Source organism: Epinephelus moara, chromosome 11 (genome assembly GCF_006386435.1).
Source record: "Epinephelus moara isolate mb chromosome 11, YSFRI_EMoa_1.0, whole genome shotgun sequence".
Lineage (NCBI taxonomy): Eukaryota > Metazoa > Chordata > Actinopteri > Perciformes > Serranidae > Epinephelus > Epinephelus moara.
This window is the reverse complement of record NC_065516.1, coordinates 26,048,021-26,064,157: the sequence shown is the minus strand read 5'-3', so window position 1 is coordinate 26,064,157 and position 16,137 is coordinate 26,048,021. Positions and strand designations below refer to the sequence as shown.

At 41.7% G+C, this 16,137-nt stretch overlaps 1 protein-coding gene across 1 annotated transcript; it reads right to left on the bottom strand.

The window, feature by feature from the left end:
* Nucleotides 1–3,243: 3,243 nt before the first annotated feature.
* On the bottom strand, nucleotides 3,244–15,480 carry sh3glb1a (SH3-domain GRB2-like endophilin B1a). Its single transcript, XM_050056840.1, has 9 exons — nucleotides 15,254–15,480; nucleotides 14,689–14,830; nucleotides 13,935–14,063; nucleotides 13,528–13,661; nucleotides 10,379–10,471; nucleotides 5,916–6,005; nucleotides 5,563–5,663; nucleotides 4,790–5,024; nucleotides 3,244–4,467 (listed from the first exon to the last, which is right to left on the bottom strand). The coding sequence occupies exons 1-9, from the start codon at nucleotides 15,314–15,316 to the stop codon at nucleotides 4,360–4,362; spliced, it is 1,095 nt and encodes a 364-aa protein (XP_049912797.1). The 5' UTR covers nucleotides 15,317–15,480; the 3' UTR covers nucleotides 3,244–4,359.
* Between the last annotated feature and the right edge of the window lie 657 nt (nucleotides 15,481–16,137).

Below are 16,137 nucleotides of genomic sequence, written 5' to 3'. Positions count from 1 at the left end.
GAGAAAATGGTTTGTTTCTGGAGACATTTATTACAAGTCTTCTGTAGTTTTTTGACTGTATTTGAGTGTGTGTCAGTGTTTGGTCCTTTTTGTGTAGCAGCTTTCAAAGGTGTTCAAGCATCACTGACAATTCAGTGGTGGAATGTAACTAAATACACTTACTCAACTACTGTACTTAATAATAATTGTGAATCAGTTTCAGCTGCTTTGGTGCAAATCAACGGTGCAATGGAGAGGCAAAAGCAAGATAAGCCCCAAAAAGGGAATGGTTTTACATGTGGTGTCCACAGACAGCTGCTCTCTCCTTATTCTTCCTGACTGATTCTTCTCTAGTGTTGTGTTCTGCTAGTGTCCTTGTCACTACTACTTTGTTCAAGAACAAAACATCAACTGATGTAAACTTTATTGATATTTGTACACTTAAAGAGGTCATCCATAGTATTGTAAAACCTCTAACCTATATATGCAATCTTTCTTTCCAAACAGGTATCTTCCCACAAGACATGAAACTAGCCAAAGTAATACCCATCTTTAAAAACGGTGACAGACACAATATGGACAATTACAGGCCAGTAGCTTTACTGCCACAATTTTCAAAAATTTTAGAAAAGCTCTTTATAAAACATTTAGATAACTTTATTGAAAAATATAATATTTTAAACGAACAACAATATGGATTCAGAAAGAACAGAACAACTACATATGCAGTAATAACGATGGTTGAAGAAATAGCTAATGCCATCGACAATGATCTTCATACAGTAGGTATTTCATAGACTTAAGTAAAGCTTTTGATACTATCGATCATAACTATTTACTGGAAAAAATGGAACACTATGGATTTAGAGGGACAGTTCACGCATGGCTGAAAAGTTATTTAGAAAATAGACAGCAATATGTTCAAATAAACCAAACAATGTCTGAACTTAAACCGGTCACCTGCGGATTGCCTCAGGGCTCCATCATTGGCCCCAAATTGTTTATTCTTTTTATCAATGACATATGCTGTGTTTCTAATAAGTTAAAATGTATTATATTTGCTGATGACACGAATTTGTACTCCTCTGGGGGAAACTTAGAAGAACTTTTGCACACTGTTGAACAAGAGCTTGGACTGCTTAAAACCTGGTTTGATGTCAATAAGTTATCTCTTAATATAAAGAAAACCAAATTTATGATATTTGGAAGCCAATCTGGAAGTGATAGTAAATTAAAAATTTCTAACATTGAAATAGGAAGGGTCTGGGAGACCAAATTCCTCGGGGTTGTGATTGATCACAAATTAAATTGGAAGAAACACGTTGAGTATGTAAAAGGGAAAATCTCAAAATCAATTGCAATTATGTACAAAACCAAAGACATGCTAAATCACAATAGTTTATATTTAATTTACTGTTCATTGATACTTCCTTATTTGACTTACTGTGTGGAAATATGGGGATCTACGTTTAAAACCACTATTGATAAAATTGTATTACAACAAAAACGAGCCATACGCATCATAAACAAAGCCGGTTACTATGATCATACTAATCCATTATTTTTAAATTCCCATGTTTTGAAGTTTAGAGACTTGGTTTATTATAGAACAATGCAAATCATGTTTAAAGTAAATAATAAAACATTACCGGACAGCGTGCATGAGTTCTTCATAGTGTCTCAGAGTAAATATGAGTTGAGAGATGGAAGCAAATTTGTGTTACCAAAAGCTAAAAAAGAAGTTAAAAGAAGATGCATTTCTTTTAAGGGGGTTCAGCTGTGGAACAGTGCTGATCTCAAACTAAAGCAATGTACTTCCTTTGTTATGTTCAAGAAATCATTATGTGCATTTATATTTAGGAGTTATGGCTGTAATTGAAAAACAAAAAAGGGAAAAGAGTCATGTATGTGCATGAGTACGTATGTATGTGTGTGTATATATGTATGTATTTTGTTGTTTTTTTCTCTTCCCACTTGACACCAAGAATTGTGTAGCTTAAGATGCATAGTAGGCGGGCATTAATAAGCTTTGCTTCTGCCTGAGCCTTTTTCAGTCAATTTTGTATTGTTCTTTTCTTTTGCTGCTTTGAAGTATATATATGACTGAAATAAACTAAACTAAACTAAACTAAACTACTGGTAGCATGAGGCCGTACCTGCAGCCCAGTCAGGTTGCACAGGTAGCCCAGCTCCTCCAGGATGGCACGAAGAAGGTTTGCAGTGTCTCCCAGCACAGTTTCAAGAGCATGGAGGAGATACCAGGAGACTGGTCAGGAGCATGCCCAGACGTCGTCAGGAGGGCATACAGGTACGTGGGGGCCAAGTTGGATCAGCCCGAGAGTTCAATTATTTACCTTGATTTTCGGTGTGATTTTGAATCCAGCCCTCAGTAGGTTATGATTTTTGTTTCCACTGACCGTTGGTACATCATTTTGTTCTCAACAAATTGAACAATGTACACCAGTAAAGATTTTCAACTTGATTAATTTGTTCAACAATACAAAATAATGATCAATTTATAAATTATAATCTATTATTATGGCTTGAGCTACTACTACTTTTATACTTACGTACTTATACTTAAGTCAGGTTTTCAATGCAGGATTTACACTGTGCTAATGCTTCTTTTATTGAAGTAAGGCATCAACACAAAACCTTAGATACACATGTATAACATTTTCATTTACAAATTTACTACTTTACTTTTTTAATTTGGACAGTGTGAGGCTTCATGCTATGGTCTCATTGTGTTTTCCAGCTAATACGTCCCAGTTTTAATCATCTGCCGCATCACTGTTCAAGGTAATATTCAGGTGAAGATTAAAGAAAATGTGTTTCGCTGTGTTAAAACTTATATAACCTAATGACAGACACACTTACAGTGATTTTGACTGCTGGGGAAAAAACATCGGTGGTCCCTTTTAAATGAGACAATGGATGAAAATGGAACAACAACAGCTTTCTATTTACTTTGGGGAAGCCTTGGATGGGTTTTTCAGGTGAAGAGTTCAGTTTCTCTAATTCGGTAAAGTGTCTCAGTCTCACATGATTCTACCAAATGACATGGTCAAAACATTTCCTCACTTGTACCAACAGTGCAGCCAGTCACGTAACATAGAACACACAGCAGACTGATCATGTTGCTGTCCTGCCCTCTAGTGGTTTCACCATGAATCATATGAACTCAACAACAAGGCCAGCCTTTTGCTCAACTTCTGAAAATGTGCACTCACATACATAAATAAAATCCCAAAAACAGAGAGGTGATATTTTCCTTATTTTAATGTATCATATTGTATATTTATTTTACAGTTGATGCTATCTTGTCAGTTACACACAAAACAAAAAGCAGCCATGAAATAATATACTTAAATCTCCCAGGATGTAACAAGATTTTCTTTTCAAATGCAGAATTGAAATGCAGGTTTGGGGGAAACTTTCGTTCGTAATGTAAAAAAAAAAGTAAAGGGTTTTACTTTAAGGCATTTTCTTCAAAGTCAACAAGTCAACCGAGACTTGAGATGATAAACATATCAAAAATTCAAAATTCTGGTTTCCAATTGTCAATAACTTAAATAAAAGCATTCAGGTTCAACACTGAGAGAAGACACTGAGTTGTCTCAATACTGCTGGTGTAGCTGCGAGAAAGGCAATTGGTTTTATAAGGCTGATAAACTGTGACAGGCACTTAATGATGACTGGCATGTAGGTGTTGTAACTGTCTGGTTATCAGCAGGTTACAACTTCTCTAATTCTGCGTCTGCATCGATCAAACGCACTGGAACGAATCGTTTAACTCGCCGTCCAGGTGAATAAAGCTGACGTGCAATACTTTCGATAATGTTAAAAAAAAACAAGGAAGGTATTTTAGGCAACCAGATTACCAGTTAGAAAATAAGACTTAATATAATCAGCATCAGTCTGCACTTTAAACAAGTGCATTTTTGTATTTTTAAAAAATGTGTCAGCTGTTTCGCTACTTGAGAAAACGTATTAAAAGCATTCAGGTCACCATCTGAGATATATACTGTAAACAAAGAACAATATAACGTTTGGGAGATGTTCTGGCACATATTGCAGATCGCATGGCATCAAACACAAAAGGCATGGAAGCAGGTTTTTTTTGTTTTTGTTTTTTAGAAATGTACTGCAGTTGCATACGAACACGTCAGGGATCGGGGTCCATTTCCTTCAGCTTCACTCAAAATGTTTTCATTCCAGCTCGAGTCGCTAAAACCGAGACTCCTTTTCATAGAAACACAACTCTTTCTACAAGTGAATGGAAGAGAAAGTGAGGCCTGACCCTGCAACACAATATAAATATGAGATCACAGCTGGTTACAGAGGAGGAGGAGGAAGAGGAGGAAGAGGAGGAGGCTCTCAGTTAAGCAGCTCCAGGTAAGTGATTGGCACTTTGCCCTTCTGGGTGCCGCGCTCGCCCATCAGCCAGTCTGAATCCATGCCTGGGACGCTGCTGACTATGATCACCTGCACAGCACAGTGTACATGCAGACATTACTGTGTGATGTAATAAAGTCTATGTCCATAATGAAGCAAGTTTACAGACTGTTTTCCACATTTATGAAACGCTTGGTTACATCCTGCTCAGGCCACAGTTGGCTCCCAAACGCAAGAGCAGAGTGGGCCCACTGTTAGTCAACCACATGCTTGTAACAGACAGTGCTTTTCCAGGAAAGGGCGTGGCTAATGTTCCGCTACTGTACAGTGTCAGACTAGGCTCCTTTTTTTAGTAAGATGTTAGGTTAGAAAAAGCAAAATAATAATGACGCAATGATTATTTCAGTCTCACCTCATCAGCCAGCAGGGACAGCTCGCTGCTGCTGGCGGCATCGTAGTCGTAAAGCACGCGGGCTTTGCGGCTGCCGTTGGAGCTCCGCAGTTCATTGAAGCCGCCCGATGCCGTTGAGCTGTCGCGGCCCGCGGACACGCTGGGAAGGGAGGCCGACACCGGGATGGTGGGCACCGAGATGCTGGCCCCGCCCGACACTGACGACTGGTTGTTGTTGGAGAAGGACGAGGGGAAACTGGTGGAGGAGGGGGAGATGGGTGTTCCTCACTGATACAGAATATTATTCACCAGTCCAATTGTTTGTTATTTCTCTCTGTTAGAATAGATAAAGCTTCTCTGTGACCTCCCTGCTGATTAGGTTTCATTTGTTCGCCTTACTGAAAGGTAAAAAGTTTACACCGCCCTACATTAACAGAACAGTTTGATTTTATCACACAAAAGGAGGAGAAGATTATTCAACATCAACACTCTCAAACTGAGACGGTTATTTACCCATTCATAGAGAAACTGGCAGAATCAGAAAGCAAGAGAGAATATAAACACTGTTACTTCTGAAATGACTAACACAGGTTCTGAGAATACTGAGATGAGTGCTGCTCTTATCCCTCATCTCCCCAGCTGCTCCAGTGGCGCTGGTATGTCACATGACTTGTTTTGTGACCTGCCTGGAGAAAAATGCCAGATACTGCAGTGTGATAGCAGAGTTAAGAAGTGAGCGAGGTGTGTGGAGCTGTTCAGGACACAAGGAATAAAAGGTGACAGTAGTGTTTCACCTGCCCAGCTGCTTCTGCAGATCCACCATGTACTGGTAACACTGTGCGTAGTAAGTAGTCTGGGCCTCGACAAAGTCGTTCAGGCAGCGTAGGTGGTGTGCCTGAAGAGTGAGAGAATAAAACTGCAAGTCAAAGTTGTTTGTAGTGAAACTTTGCACATGTTAAACTCAATTTGAAATCCACACAATCTGATAAACAGCACCTAAAAAAACCCAGCAGCACTACGACGATACCCCTTTATATTATTTAATTAATGGTTATATGATGATTAAAGTGGAAGCTTGAGAGAGTGAAGGCCTTAAACAACCACATGTGAACCTGGAGGGTGCGACGGGCTGAGCCGGGCTACATACATGGGTGCTGCTGACGCCCTCCAGCAGCAGTCGGGTGATCTCTGCCTGCCGGTCAAACTCACTCTGGGTCATCCTCAGCTCCTGCTCTGCCTGAGGATGAAGACCCAAAACAATGACTTGATATTTACACAATAACACCACCATACACACACACATGAGAGGGAGAAATGATGACGCCTTAAATACCAAAGGACATAAAGCACGTATGGTTTAAGAATGAGAGTGGATGAACATGTCTCAGACTAACAAATCGATGCCAGTATCTGTACATGTTCTTGTGAAATGACATGAGGAGGGAAGTCAGACGCACATCAGGGAGAGACAGGGGGAAAGGACACAACTGCACGTGATGTTTCTGTCCTGAGGGAAATGTTTCCCTTTCCTCATACTGAGCCAAAGGATTCAATATGAGACCTGCTGAACAATGGCTTGTTGAGACTCGCTAAAAAAGTCCAACAAACATATGGTCCGGAGCTGAGACGGACGGGGACAATGGCCTCACTGTCCTGAACTCTCCGCAGCTCACATCAGAGCCACAGAGAGCACGTTTGTGTTTGGATCTTTAAGGACTCGTTTAAAGGATTCAAGGTTTTCCATGAGGTACGACAGTGTGTGTCATGGAGGAGATGGGGAGAGGGATAGACGGCAGCTGTTGACACTGCTACCAGGGGGTTTGCTCTGTGTGTGTGTGTGTGTGTTCAATTCAAAGATGGCTCCAACATTCCACTCACCTCTGTCACTTCCTCTGCTCACATCTGCTGCTTTGCGTTTGTGAAAACAGTGACACAGTAGTTAGAGCTACAGCTGCTGCACGGCCGTAGCCAACGCAACACATCCTTACACTCTGTGTGTGTGTGTGTGTGTGTGTGAGGGCGAGAAATGGGCATGCTTTAACGAAACCACACTCTGTAGAAGGTAGCACAGAAATGTTTCTCATCCCTGAGCTTTCACACACCCCAACCACCTCGGGCGCTCTGTGATCTGTGTGACATCGTCTCCGTGTAACAGAGCACCATCTGCCAACAGAGATTAAAGGAGACCTGGTGCTGGGGTTAACCACTGTTTACACCTCCTGTTTTTATGGTTACTCTCCTCTTCATGAGAAAACACAGATACTGTTGACAGGACACATGTTTGTTTGTGTAGATTAAACACACTATTAGACAACCCCGCTGCTAACCACAGGGATAACATCGGACTAAAATAATAGTTCCTTATAGAGTGATGGAGATGAAGCTCACTGAGTCTCAGATTGTTTTTTGAAGCATTGGTGGAAAATGTGCTCTAAAGCCACTCATTTACTCTGGATGCTCTGAAGACTGCAGCCAAATAGCTTCACTGGGACACTGCCCAGTGTTGTAATGTCCATCCAAGGCTCTGACATCCCACCGCACTCATTAGTGATATTGTTTCTAGTAGTTTTAGAATATCAGCAGCTTAGTTCAGTATCTGTCTCGTCTACTTTCTAACTGGCACATCCATCGTGCTCTGCTCTTGAGTCTTGGCTCAGTTGATAAACACTGAGGCCATTAGAGATATCATGTTGAGACATTGTTAACTGGGAGACAGTCTCGCCTGGAGAGACAAGCTGCAACTTTGAGCAACCACAGATTGTTAAAGTGCCAGTTAGAATGAAATGTAGGGTTTGTATGCAGATGACAATGTGCAGGTCAGCTCTACGCTGATTTTTCACTACAAAACTGCACCAAGACATTCCAACACTAGAACAGCCTTGATCAGCACATACATAAAATATCTCAACTGTATATATGTGATGTTTAAAAGCCTCAAGCTCCAACATGGTAACAAACTTAAAAGGGATAGTGCACCCAACAATGAAAATTCAGCCATTATCTACTCACCCATATGCCGACGGAGGCCCTGGTGAAGTGTCTAGCTCACCTAATGGCTGACGGCGCCCCAGACTAACGTCCAAGAACACAAAATTGAATCCACAAATTATCTCCAACAAGTGTGCTGCAGCCGCGACATAAAAAGTTGTTTCGAAAAACGTCATTTGAACTCTGTTTTTAGCCTCACTGTAGCCTGTAGCTCTGACCGCTTCTCTGTCCTCCGCGCTCACGTGTGCGCGCTCAGGGTGATCGGTGATGCACTGTCTCTGAAGAGCAGCAGTCCAATCAGTACTGATGTCCAGATTCTCAAGTGCAGGCATTGCCAATTCCCAGTCTGAGCAGCAAAGACTTTCCTTATCCGTTGGCATTGCTTTGCATTTGAAACAACTACACCACCAGGTTTCCAGTGCTCGACTCCGATATTCTGCGGCTGGCTGAGGGTTATGAGCTGCGGCGGCTGCTTCGTCCCGTAGCCTGAGTTCCATCCGTATACTCGGGCTCAAAGAAATACGGCTCAACAAAGAAATGCTGTTCCTCCTCAATTTCAAAGTCTTCAGACATGTTGGGCTGTCCNACTACGGATGAGCATGTTGGAGATACTTAGTGGATTCAATTTTGTGTTCTTGGACGTTAGTCTGGGGCGCCGTCTACCATTAGGTGTGCTAGCCGCTCCCCCGCCGATCTCCGCAAGGGATGTGAGGCCTCTAAAACTTCACCAGGGCCTTCCTCGGCATGAGGGTGAATAAATAATGGCTGAATTTTCATTTTTGGGTGCACTATCTCTTTAATACTGATCCTAATAATCATGATCTATAGCAGTGGTTTCCAAACTTTATGTGTCCAAGGCACACCAAAGGGCAAACCGGAATCTCAAGGCACACCTGTATTTATATCTGTAGCGTCTTTAACGTGTGTTAGCACTCTCATCACAACGTAAGACAATAAAAATAAGAAAAAATAAGACAGGTAGCTTTCGTGATGCTGTCTACTGACTCTTGTCCTTCGATGGTAGTTCGTCCTCTCTGATGCTTTGTTGTAATTTGCTTTGTACAATAAATCAATCCATTGTCCCACTCACAGCTTTCTCTTTTTAAATATTATCATCCCTCACACTGGCTGCCAATCAGGGCATCTGATATGTCACATACTTGAAATTCCCCTGCGCAAACAGCAACGAACTGGTTCCCTGTGAAGGTTTTTTTAATCAAATTAAATCAAATTACAATTTTTAGCTAGAGTTGCACACCGACATACTGATACAGTCAATTAAAAATGAATTCAGAACTTTTTGTATAGGCCCAACTGAATACTGCAGTAATAATGTGTGGTTATCACAAAATCCCACGGCACACCTGGACTGACCTCACGGCGGCAAACCATTTGAGAACCACTGCTCTATAGGGTCAACTGGGTGATGACTGATACACCACCTGGCTCAAATCCAAAGACACTTCATGTACGCAGGCCTCTACAGTACAACCATTTGCTCTTATTAGCAAAGCTCAGCATACAAAACATTTTGGCAGCCCATTCTCATTTATAGCTGGCACTGATTGTCAGTTTGGCCAGTTAAATGTAAAAAGGCAGGTCATAACAGCTGTCAGGAGCTAAAAAAAAAGCTGCCTCAAAGGTAACGTAATTTAGCCAGACATGTAGGAGAGGTGTTGTCTCATGTGGGCAGTTGTTTTTTATTTGTTTGTATGGAAGTTCCAAATAAAAGAAGGAAATAATTCAATGTGATGAAGTACGGTATGATTATTTTAAATGATTTCTTAACAGAATTTACAGAACAATTACTGTGATATAAAATCAAATATACAATGGCAGAATATTTTGGCCACATCTCCCACACCTACTCCCGGTAAAGATTTAAATCATTTCACATCAATAAAATGATGCAGATCAACCTTTAGTTCTGCATAACAACCTTAGGTATTTGGAGTATTTGTATCTTTTGGAGAATACAGTGTGCCAAAGTCAGACGGCTACTGCAATATTATGCATATTAAATAAACATTTAATATCATATGCTGCTATGTAAATGTTCATTTTACAACATACAGTGAGCATCTTGAGAGAGGCACAATCATTATCAAGTTCTAGTTCTAATCTTTGTGGCTGAGTTTTCCTCTGCGTCCCTACATCTTTTAATTCAAGGACCCCAGTGCCCCCTGACAATAACTAAATGTGGAGCCACGGCTCGACAAATTAAAAGAGAATTCAGCCCTGATGTCAGAAGAAGAAGAAGAAGAAGTCACCATCGCAAGAAAACTGTCCAGAAAAAAAGGAAGTCTAAACTTCCCATAAATGTTCATGTGACTGTATGCAAGTCACAAGAGATAAAATGTTTGGCTTCATGTTGTGTAACTTGGTGTGGCAGTCATGACTTGTGTGACTTCAGACAGACAGATGGTAGGATACGCCCAGACAGCTCCTCTTCCTCTTAAAGACGACTGGCTCATGATTTTAGAGAAGCAGAATTCAATATCGCTGTTTATTAATCAGCATTATAATGACCTAAATACATGAAAGTGTTGCACTGACAGACATGTGTGTGTGTGTGTGTGTGTGTGTGTGTGTGTGTGTGTGTGTGTGTGTGTGTATGCTTACCGCAGCTCTGGCATCAGTCATCCTGGCTTTCTTTAGCCGGGTTTTGGCTGCATCCAGATCCAAGCGTTTGACCTGCAGCAGCTTCCGTTCTTTCTGCGGACAAAACACAAGCAAACTCTCAAAAAACTGAATTTATAGGATTGTGTGCTACTTACCGTCACTGTTTTCTTGCAGATGAGATTAGTGGGCTGTGTTTACGAATACACAATACGCACTGCTCAGTGACAGTGGTCCCCCAGCAGGACAGTACACAACACCCTGCCACAAAGACTACTCAGGATGTGACAAAGAGCTTAAGGCAGTCCTGGCCTCCAGATTCCCCAAATCCCAAACTGATAAAACATCTGTGGGACGTGCTGGCACCCCACCTCCAACTTACAGGAGTCCAAACATCTGAAGCTAACACCCTGGTGCTAGGCACCAAAGGACACCCTCCAGAGATCGTGTCCATGCCTTAACAGGTCAGAGAGAAGTCCGGTCCAAAGAGGACCCATTGTGGATCAGGGGTACCTCTGGGGTACGAGACGGTCCCACAAATGTTTGATCAGATTCCTGTTCCTCGTGTCATTCCTGAGCAGTTTTTGTGATGTGGCATGATGCGTTGTCCTGCTGGGGGGCCACTGCCATCGACAAGTGCTGTTGCCATGAGGGGGGGTTTACTCAGTCTGCGACGGTGTTTGGGTGGGTGGAGTGTGTCAAGAAGCATCCACATGAATGCAGGAGCCCAAGGACTCATCAAATCTGAAGCCTTACAATGTAAAATGATCAACCTTTCTTTGGTATTGTTGATATTCTGGGTTTTCCTGTGGTTAATATAGGAAAGGCAAAAAATCAGCCTGGGACTTCAGCCTATTCCTGTTTAGGTTTTTATTACATTTTGTTATTGATCTCCACCCTGGATCCACCCTCCTGCTGGGATCAGGATAATCCTGACTTTCTAGAGCACAGGTTTTCCCAGTTCTCCTAAAACATTTTGAACACTATATACTGACGGTTTAATCCAGATCAAAAACCAAAACTGGATTACATGAGCTAATCCGATTTCAGAGTCCCTTTTTTCTTTTGAACAACCCATTTTCAACATTCGATCGAACCCAACAGCCAAAATCTGATCAGATTACTTCTGAGCAACTGAGCCCTGAATATGTAAGGTACATTTCCTCATCAAACCACTTCACTGCTTACACTTCTTTTACCATTCCTCCCTGCAATATCTAAAACTCATCTGGTGACAGTAAAGCATCAAAGCATCTGCATGTCCATATCATTAGGAGGCCATCTTGCTGTAGCTGCTGCTATAAAAGCCTTACGACAGGAAGTGTAATGACTGCATTGACTAAAACTTCACTGCAGCTTCAACTGGAGCTGATAAAACCCAGTGTTTCCGCTACATTCATTTAGAATAACTTGTTGTCATGACTGCCCAAAAGTACCTGAACAGCCGAGCCATGGCAGCACACAGTATGTGACGTGTCAGAGGAGAAATGAGCCGTTCACATTTCTCTGTGGCAGATAACGGCCCACAAACCTCACCGCACTTTAGGGACTGTTCTTTACTTGTCAGGGGAGGAGGGTGGCTGGTTGATTTTTATTTCATTTATTTATTTTATTTTGATCCCCCTATGTTAATCACTTATTGATGCTGTTTTTGAAGTATGAATAAGTCAATAAGTAATTTATTCCATTGAAATATCATTGATGTATTATAGAAAAGTGATTTATCTTTTTATAAATGACAAAAGGCACATCTGCCTCATTTTCGCTGTGGTATCCTGATACTACTCAGAACCATGATACTTTCATTGGTATCGTACCGTGGGATCCAATTTTGGTACCGTGACAACACTAATCTGGAGGGGGTTCATCTGCAAAAACTAATGAAAAACTAAACAACAGCATTCCGTATTCGGTACTTGGTATTCGGCCAAGGGATGTCTCTCACCCCCTCCCCCCGCCACCCCCGCTGCTGAAAAAAATCCTAGCGGAAACACTGAAACCCGATCAAAGAAAACAAACAGTGACGACTGTAATGACCTCATCCCCATGGTCAGCATCATATTGCTGAGCTCGGATCACATGTGGAAGGAAATCCTATCATAGTAATGTTTGGGCCAGTTTCTGTGTTTTAATTCAAATAGGTGCCACATCTAGGGGTTATAACAACTATGTATTTTCAGGCAAGATATAAATTTAGATAACACAGTTTATATCGATATAGGGTCAAGCTGCGTTACATAACAAACACCAGTGTTCATTTCTCCTCTCTCACGCTCTCCACAGAGCTCTGCCCCACTCACTCACTCACAAGTTCTCCATCAACACTCAGAGAGACACAGAGCTGCTCCTCTGTTTAATCTCCGTTCATTAGTCTACAGTGTGACATCGGTCTGTATGTTGCACATGCTACGCTAAATCAGTCTGAGAGATTATTAAAGTAACACGTGCGATACAGCGCTGAACTGCTAGTTTGTGTGTGAGGTGGATCATAGTGCGTCGCCGTTCTTCTTGGTGGTTGTAGTCTAATGTGTGACATGAAGACAGCGCCTGGATGCAGGCGACAACACAGTCGTTTCATATAGTGACAAAGTGTCTCGCTCCTTCCCTCCCTCGGCCTCTCTGTTGATGCTCTGTGCATAAATAAGATTAATTAATTAAAAAGATTTAAATCATTTTCCAGCACTAGATTCATTTTAAAAGGCCAACAGATGGAAAACAACTTTTTAACTCCACCCACAAAGATTCCTAATTGTTCCTACAATGGATTTAGACCTACTTGATACCTTTATAGCCATGTTATTGTTTAGTGTCCTGTGCTGCAAACCTTTAAACCTCTGTAGCTCCAGTGCTGTGTACAAAAAGTTAACGTACAGCCCTGCTATTTATTTTATATCATTTTTTCATTTCCATGTTGTGCAGCTGTTTATGTAAAACAGGGGGGGAAAAATCTGTCTTTGTTTTTTATTTTGATCACAGTCTGTTTTTATTTAAGTGTGTGTGACATCTCAACTTGGTTGTAAAATAGAAAGGGAAAGCCACTTTCCTGTGTATACTCTACAGCCACTAGTGCTGAGAGTCAGTTCAAGATAAAAGTGCAAAGTTCAGTGAAAAGTGAAAGTGAATCCAGACCTGTTGCCAGCAGTCCAACTCACCAGGATGGTTTTGAAGTCGCCCTCTAGAAAGTTTCTGAAAGGTGTCAGGAAGTTGATGGCAGCACTTTGGATTAACTCCCGCTCTGCTCCGCCAATCTGCTTCTCCGTCTCCCCACATTTTATCAGAGCATTTCCTGTAATGGTCAGCAACACAAATACAGTTTCACTCACAACTCAACACTGGACAGGAGACTTTACAATGTGGCACCATGATCTCAACAAAGGCCTACTTCCGTCTTCAGAGGACATAGAGGCCTGTGGATGTGTACAGTGTGCTGTAGTTGAAAGAGGCAGCAAGAAGTCACATATAACACTGGTATGAGCCACAGACCACACTAGCCAGACTACAGCAGGGGGTAATGTTCAAGTAAGTCCCAGTATGTCAGGCAGCTCAGTGTATCACTCACCATAGGCAGTGCCAGGGCCAAACTCATTCCCTGACTCAATCATGGACTGGCCCAGCAGCTCATGGTTGTTCATTCGCGTAGGGGCTTTCTTCTCCAGTTTCTCGTACACAAATTCTTCTAGCCGGACATCTGCAGATCGCCACGAGAAAACTTAATTACAAAGTCATAAGACTACAGCAGGGGAGCCAAACATAGGCAGTGACTCTAGGACAGCCTGCCTTACGTCTATTAACTAAAATAGAAGCTTTCATGACAACCGTGAAGAAAATGTTACAACATCACGCGGATGGACACTGACAGTCACGGTCGGCACGTGTGTGCTTGGTATGTTGTATGGATACATAGAAAAAGTAGAACAAATCCAGTTTACAGTGTGCAGGACCGTTACACAAGACTGTGAGCAGCAGCTGGTCTGTCTGTGTTTGTTGTGCCTCTGCTGTGGTTGTGCATCATGGTGTGAAGTGAGGAGGATGCACAGCTGAGCTTACAGACTTCACAGGCACCCTACCTACTGATGTATGTCAGACAACATCTCAGAGATGCTCAGGATTTTTTGTGACCCCTGGCTTTCTCACATTCCTGTATGATTTGTCGACACATCTACATCAGATATTACTCTGATTATCATGACTGAATAGTTGCTGGGTTCACAGGTAAAGCACCTGTGGGTAACCCCCCTACATTGGTCTAAAAGGGGGTCCAGTGTGTGTGCATTGTGTGTGACAGTCCATCACAGACTCCTGAGTGGTCTTACTTGGGTTGGGCTGTAGTAAGACTTCTGTCTGCTTCATAATCCTCTCCGTCCATTGCTTGGTGTTCTCAGCTCTGACCAAGAGGTTCTCCAGATGAGCATCCAACTCTGTCTTCTCAGCCTGGCCAAGTTTCTCCTCTGTGAACTGAAAGAGAAAATATCAGGTTAAAGTGTGCACACAAACTGTCCCCTGGAAAGTGAAACACTAAAGTAGTAAGAGTGAGTGGCTGAGGGAGGTTTAACGGAAGGTGCCAAGCTGGACAAAGTAAACGTTATCTGTAAAGCTAATGTTGTTAGCTCTATTTAATGCTTTCTGAGGCCTGCTTTAATTTGGTTACATTGAGTTAAGTGTTGGCTATAATATTAAGAAGTAGCTTTACTTTTCAAAGTGCACTCTAAAGTGTAGCTGACTTTACAGGATACAGTTTTCTCTCTCATGATAACAGGCCACTTAGCAACACAATAAGAGGCGTTAGCTGTTTAGCATACGAGCTAACGCTAACTGACTGTTAGCTAGCAGCTAACGTTGGTTAGCATCAACTTCCATGAACTAGACGGTGAAACTTACTTGTACCGCGCGGCTCAGGAAAGTACCGGCGTCTGCAGCTAACCGTTTCACGTTAAAATCCATGGCACCGCGGGGTAAAACACACACAGTTAATACAACGGCTAGCTTGTCTCACAGTCAAACTGCCATCCCCATGGAAAATGTCATTGAGGCAACTTTTTGTCGGAGTTCCACCCAGCTGTTGATCCTGACAAAGATCGTATGCGGACAAGATGGTTCCCGTCTCCAGCAGACTGACAGCAGAGAGGAAATACTGCGCATGCGCATATCGACAAAAATGTCAAAACAGGAAGTAGACGATAAAAAAATAAAGAGCAAAAGTTTTATAAGTTATTATGAAGTCTATTTGAAGTTATTTCGGTTACCTACCCTGTAAACGGCTGGTGTTTTTATTTTGGACTTATAAGAAACGACTTTTATCAGCATGCAACACAAATAGCCTACAATTTAATGTTTTATAGGAGTGTATAGTAAGCGGATTTTGGCCTTATTAAAAACAAAATAAAACAAAATGAAATAAAATAGAATAAAATAAAACAACAAGAAGTAGTGAAAATAAATAAGAAAATTGAGATGTGCTGAATGGGGACATAGAGACAGTTAAAACTGGTGTGTGGCAACATTTTTGCTCCAATTTTTAATGGTTACACCTTTTATAAACTTTCTGCCCTTCAACTCTTTCATTGCGAGGGATTATAGTGTTTTCATCTTTATATAAAAAATGTATATACAAAAAAAAAAAAAAAAAAAATTTTCATATCATGTAAAAACTCTGATGTACCTGTTAATTGAATGTTATCGCCCTCTGACAGGTGAGACTCATCAAAAAGGTTGAGCCCCCTAGTCCTCGGATTGGTCAGCTGCACCCACCGGGGATGTACATA

Coding starts and splice junctions, on each gene's coding strand:
- sh3glb1a (XM_050056840.1), bottom strand. CDS start 15,316: ATGGATTTTAACGTGAAACGGTTAGCTGCAGACGCCGGTACTTTCCTG. Junction 6,006..10,378: donor TGACTGATGCCAGAGCTGCG/GTAAGCATACAC, acceptor CTTCATCCTCAG/GCAGAGCAGGAGCTGAGGAT. Junction 5,025..5,562: donor CTGCAGAAGCAGCTGGGCAG/GTGAAACACTAC, acceptor CTCCTCCACCAG/TTTCCCCTCGTCCTTCTCCA.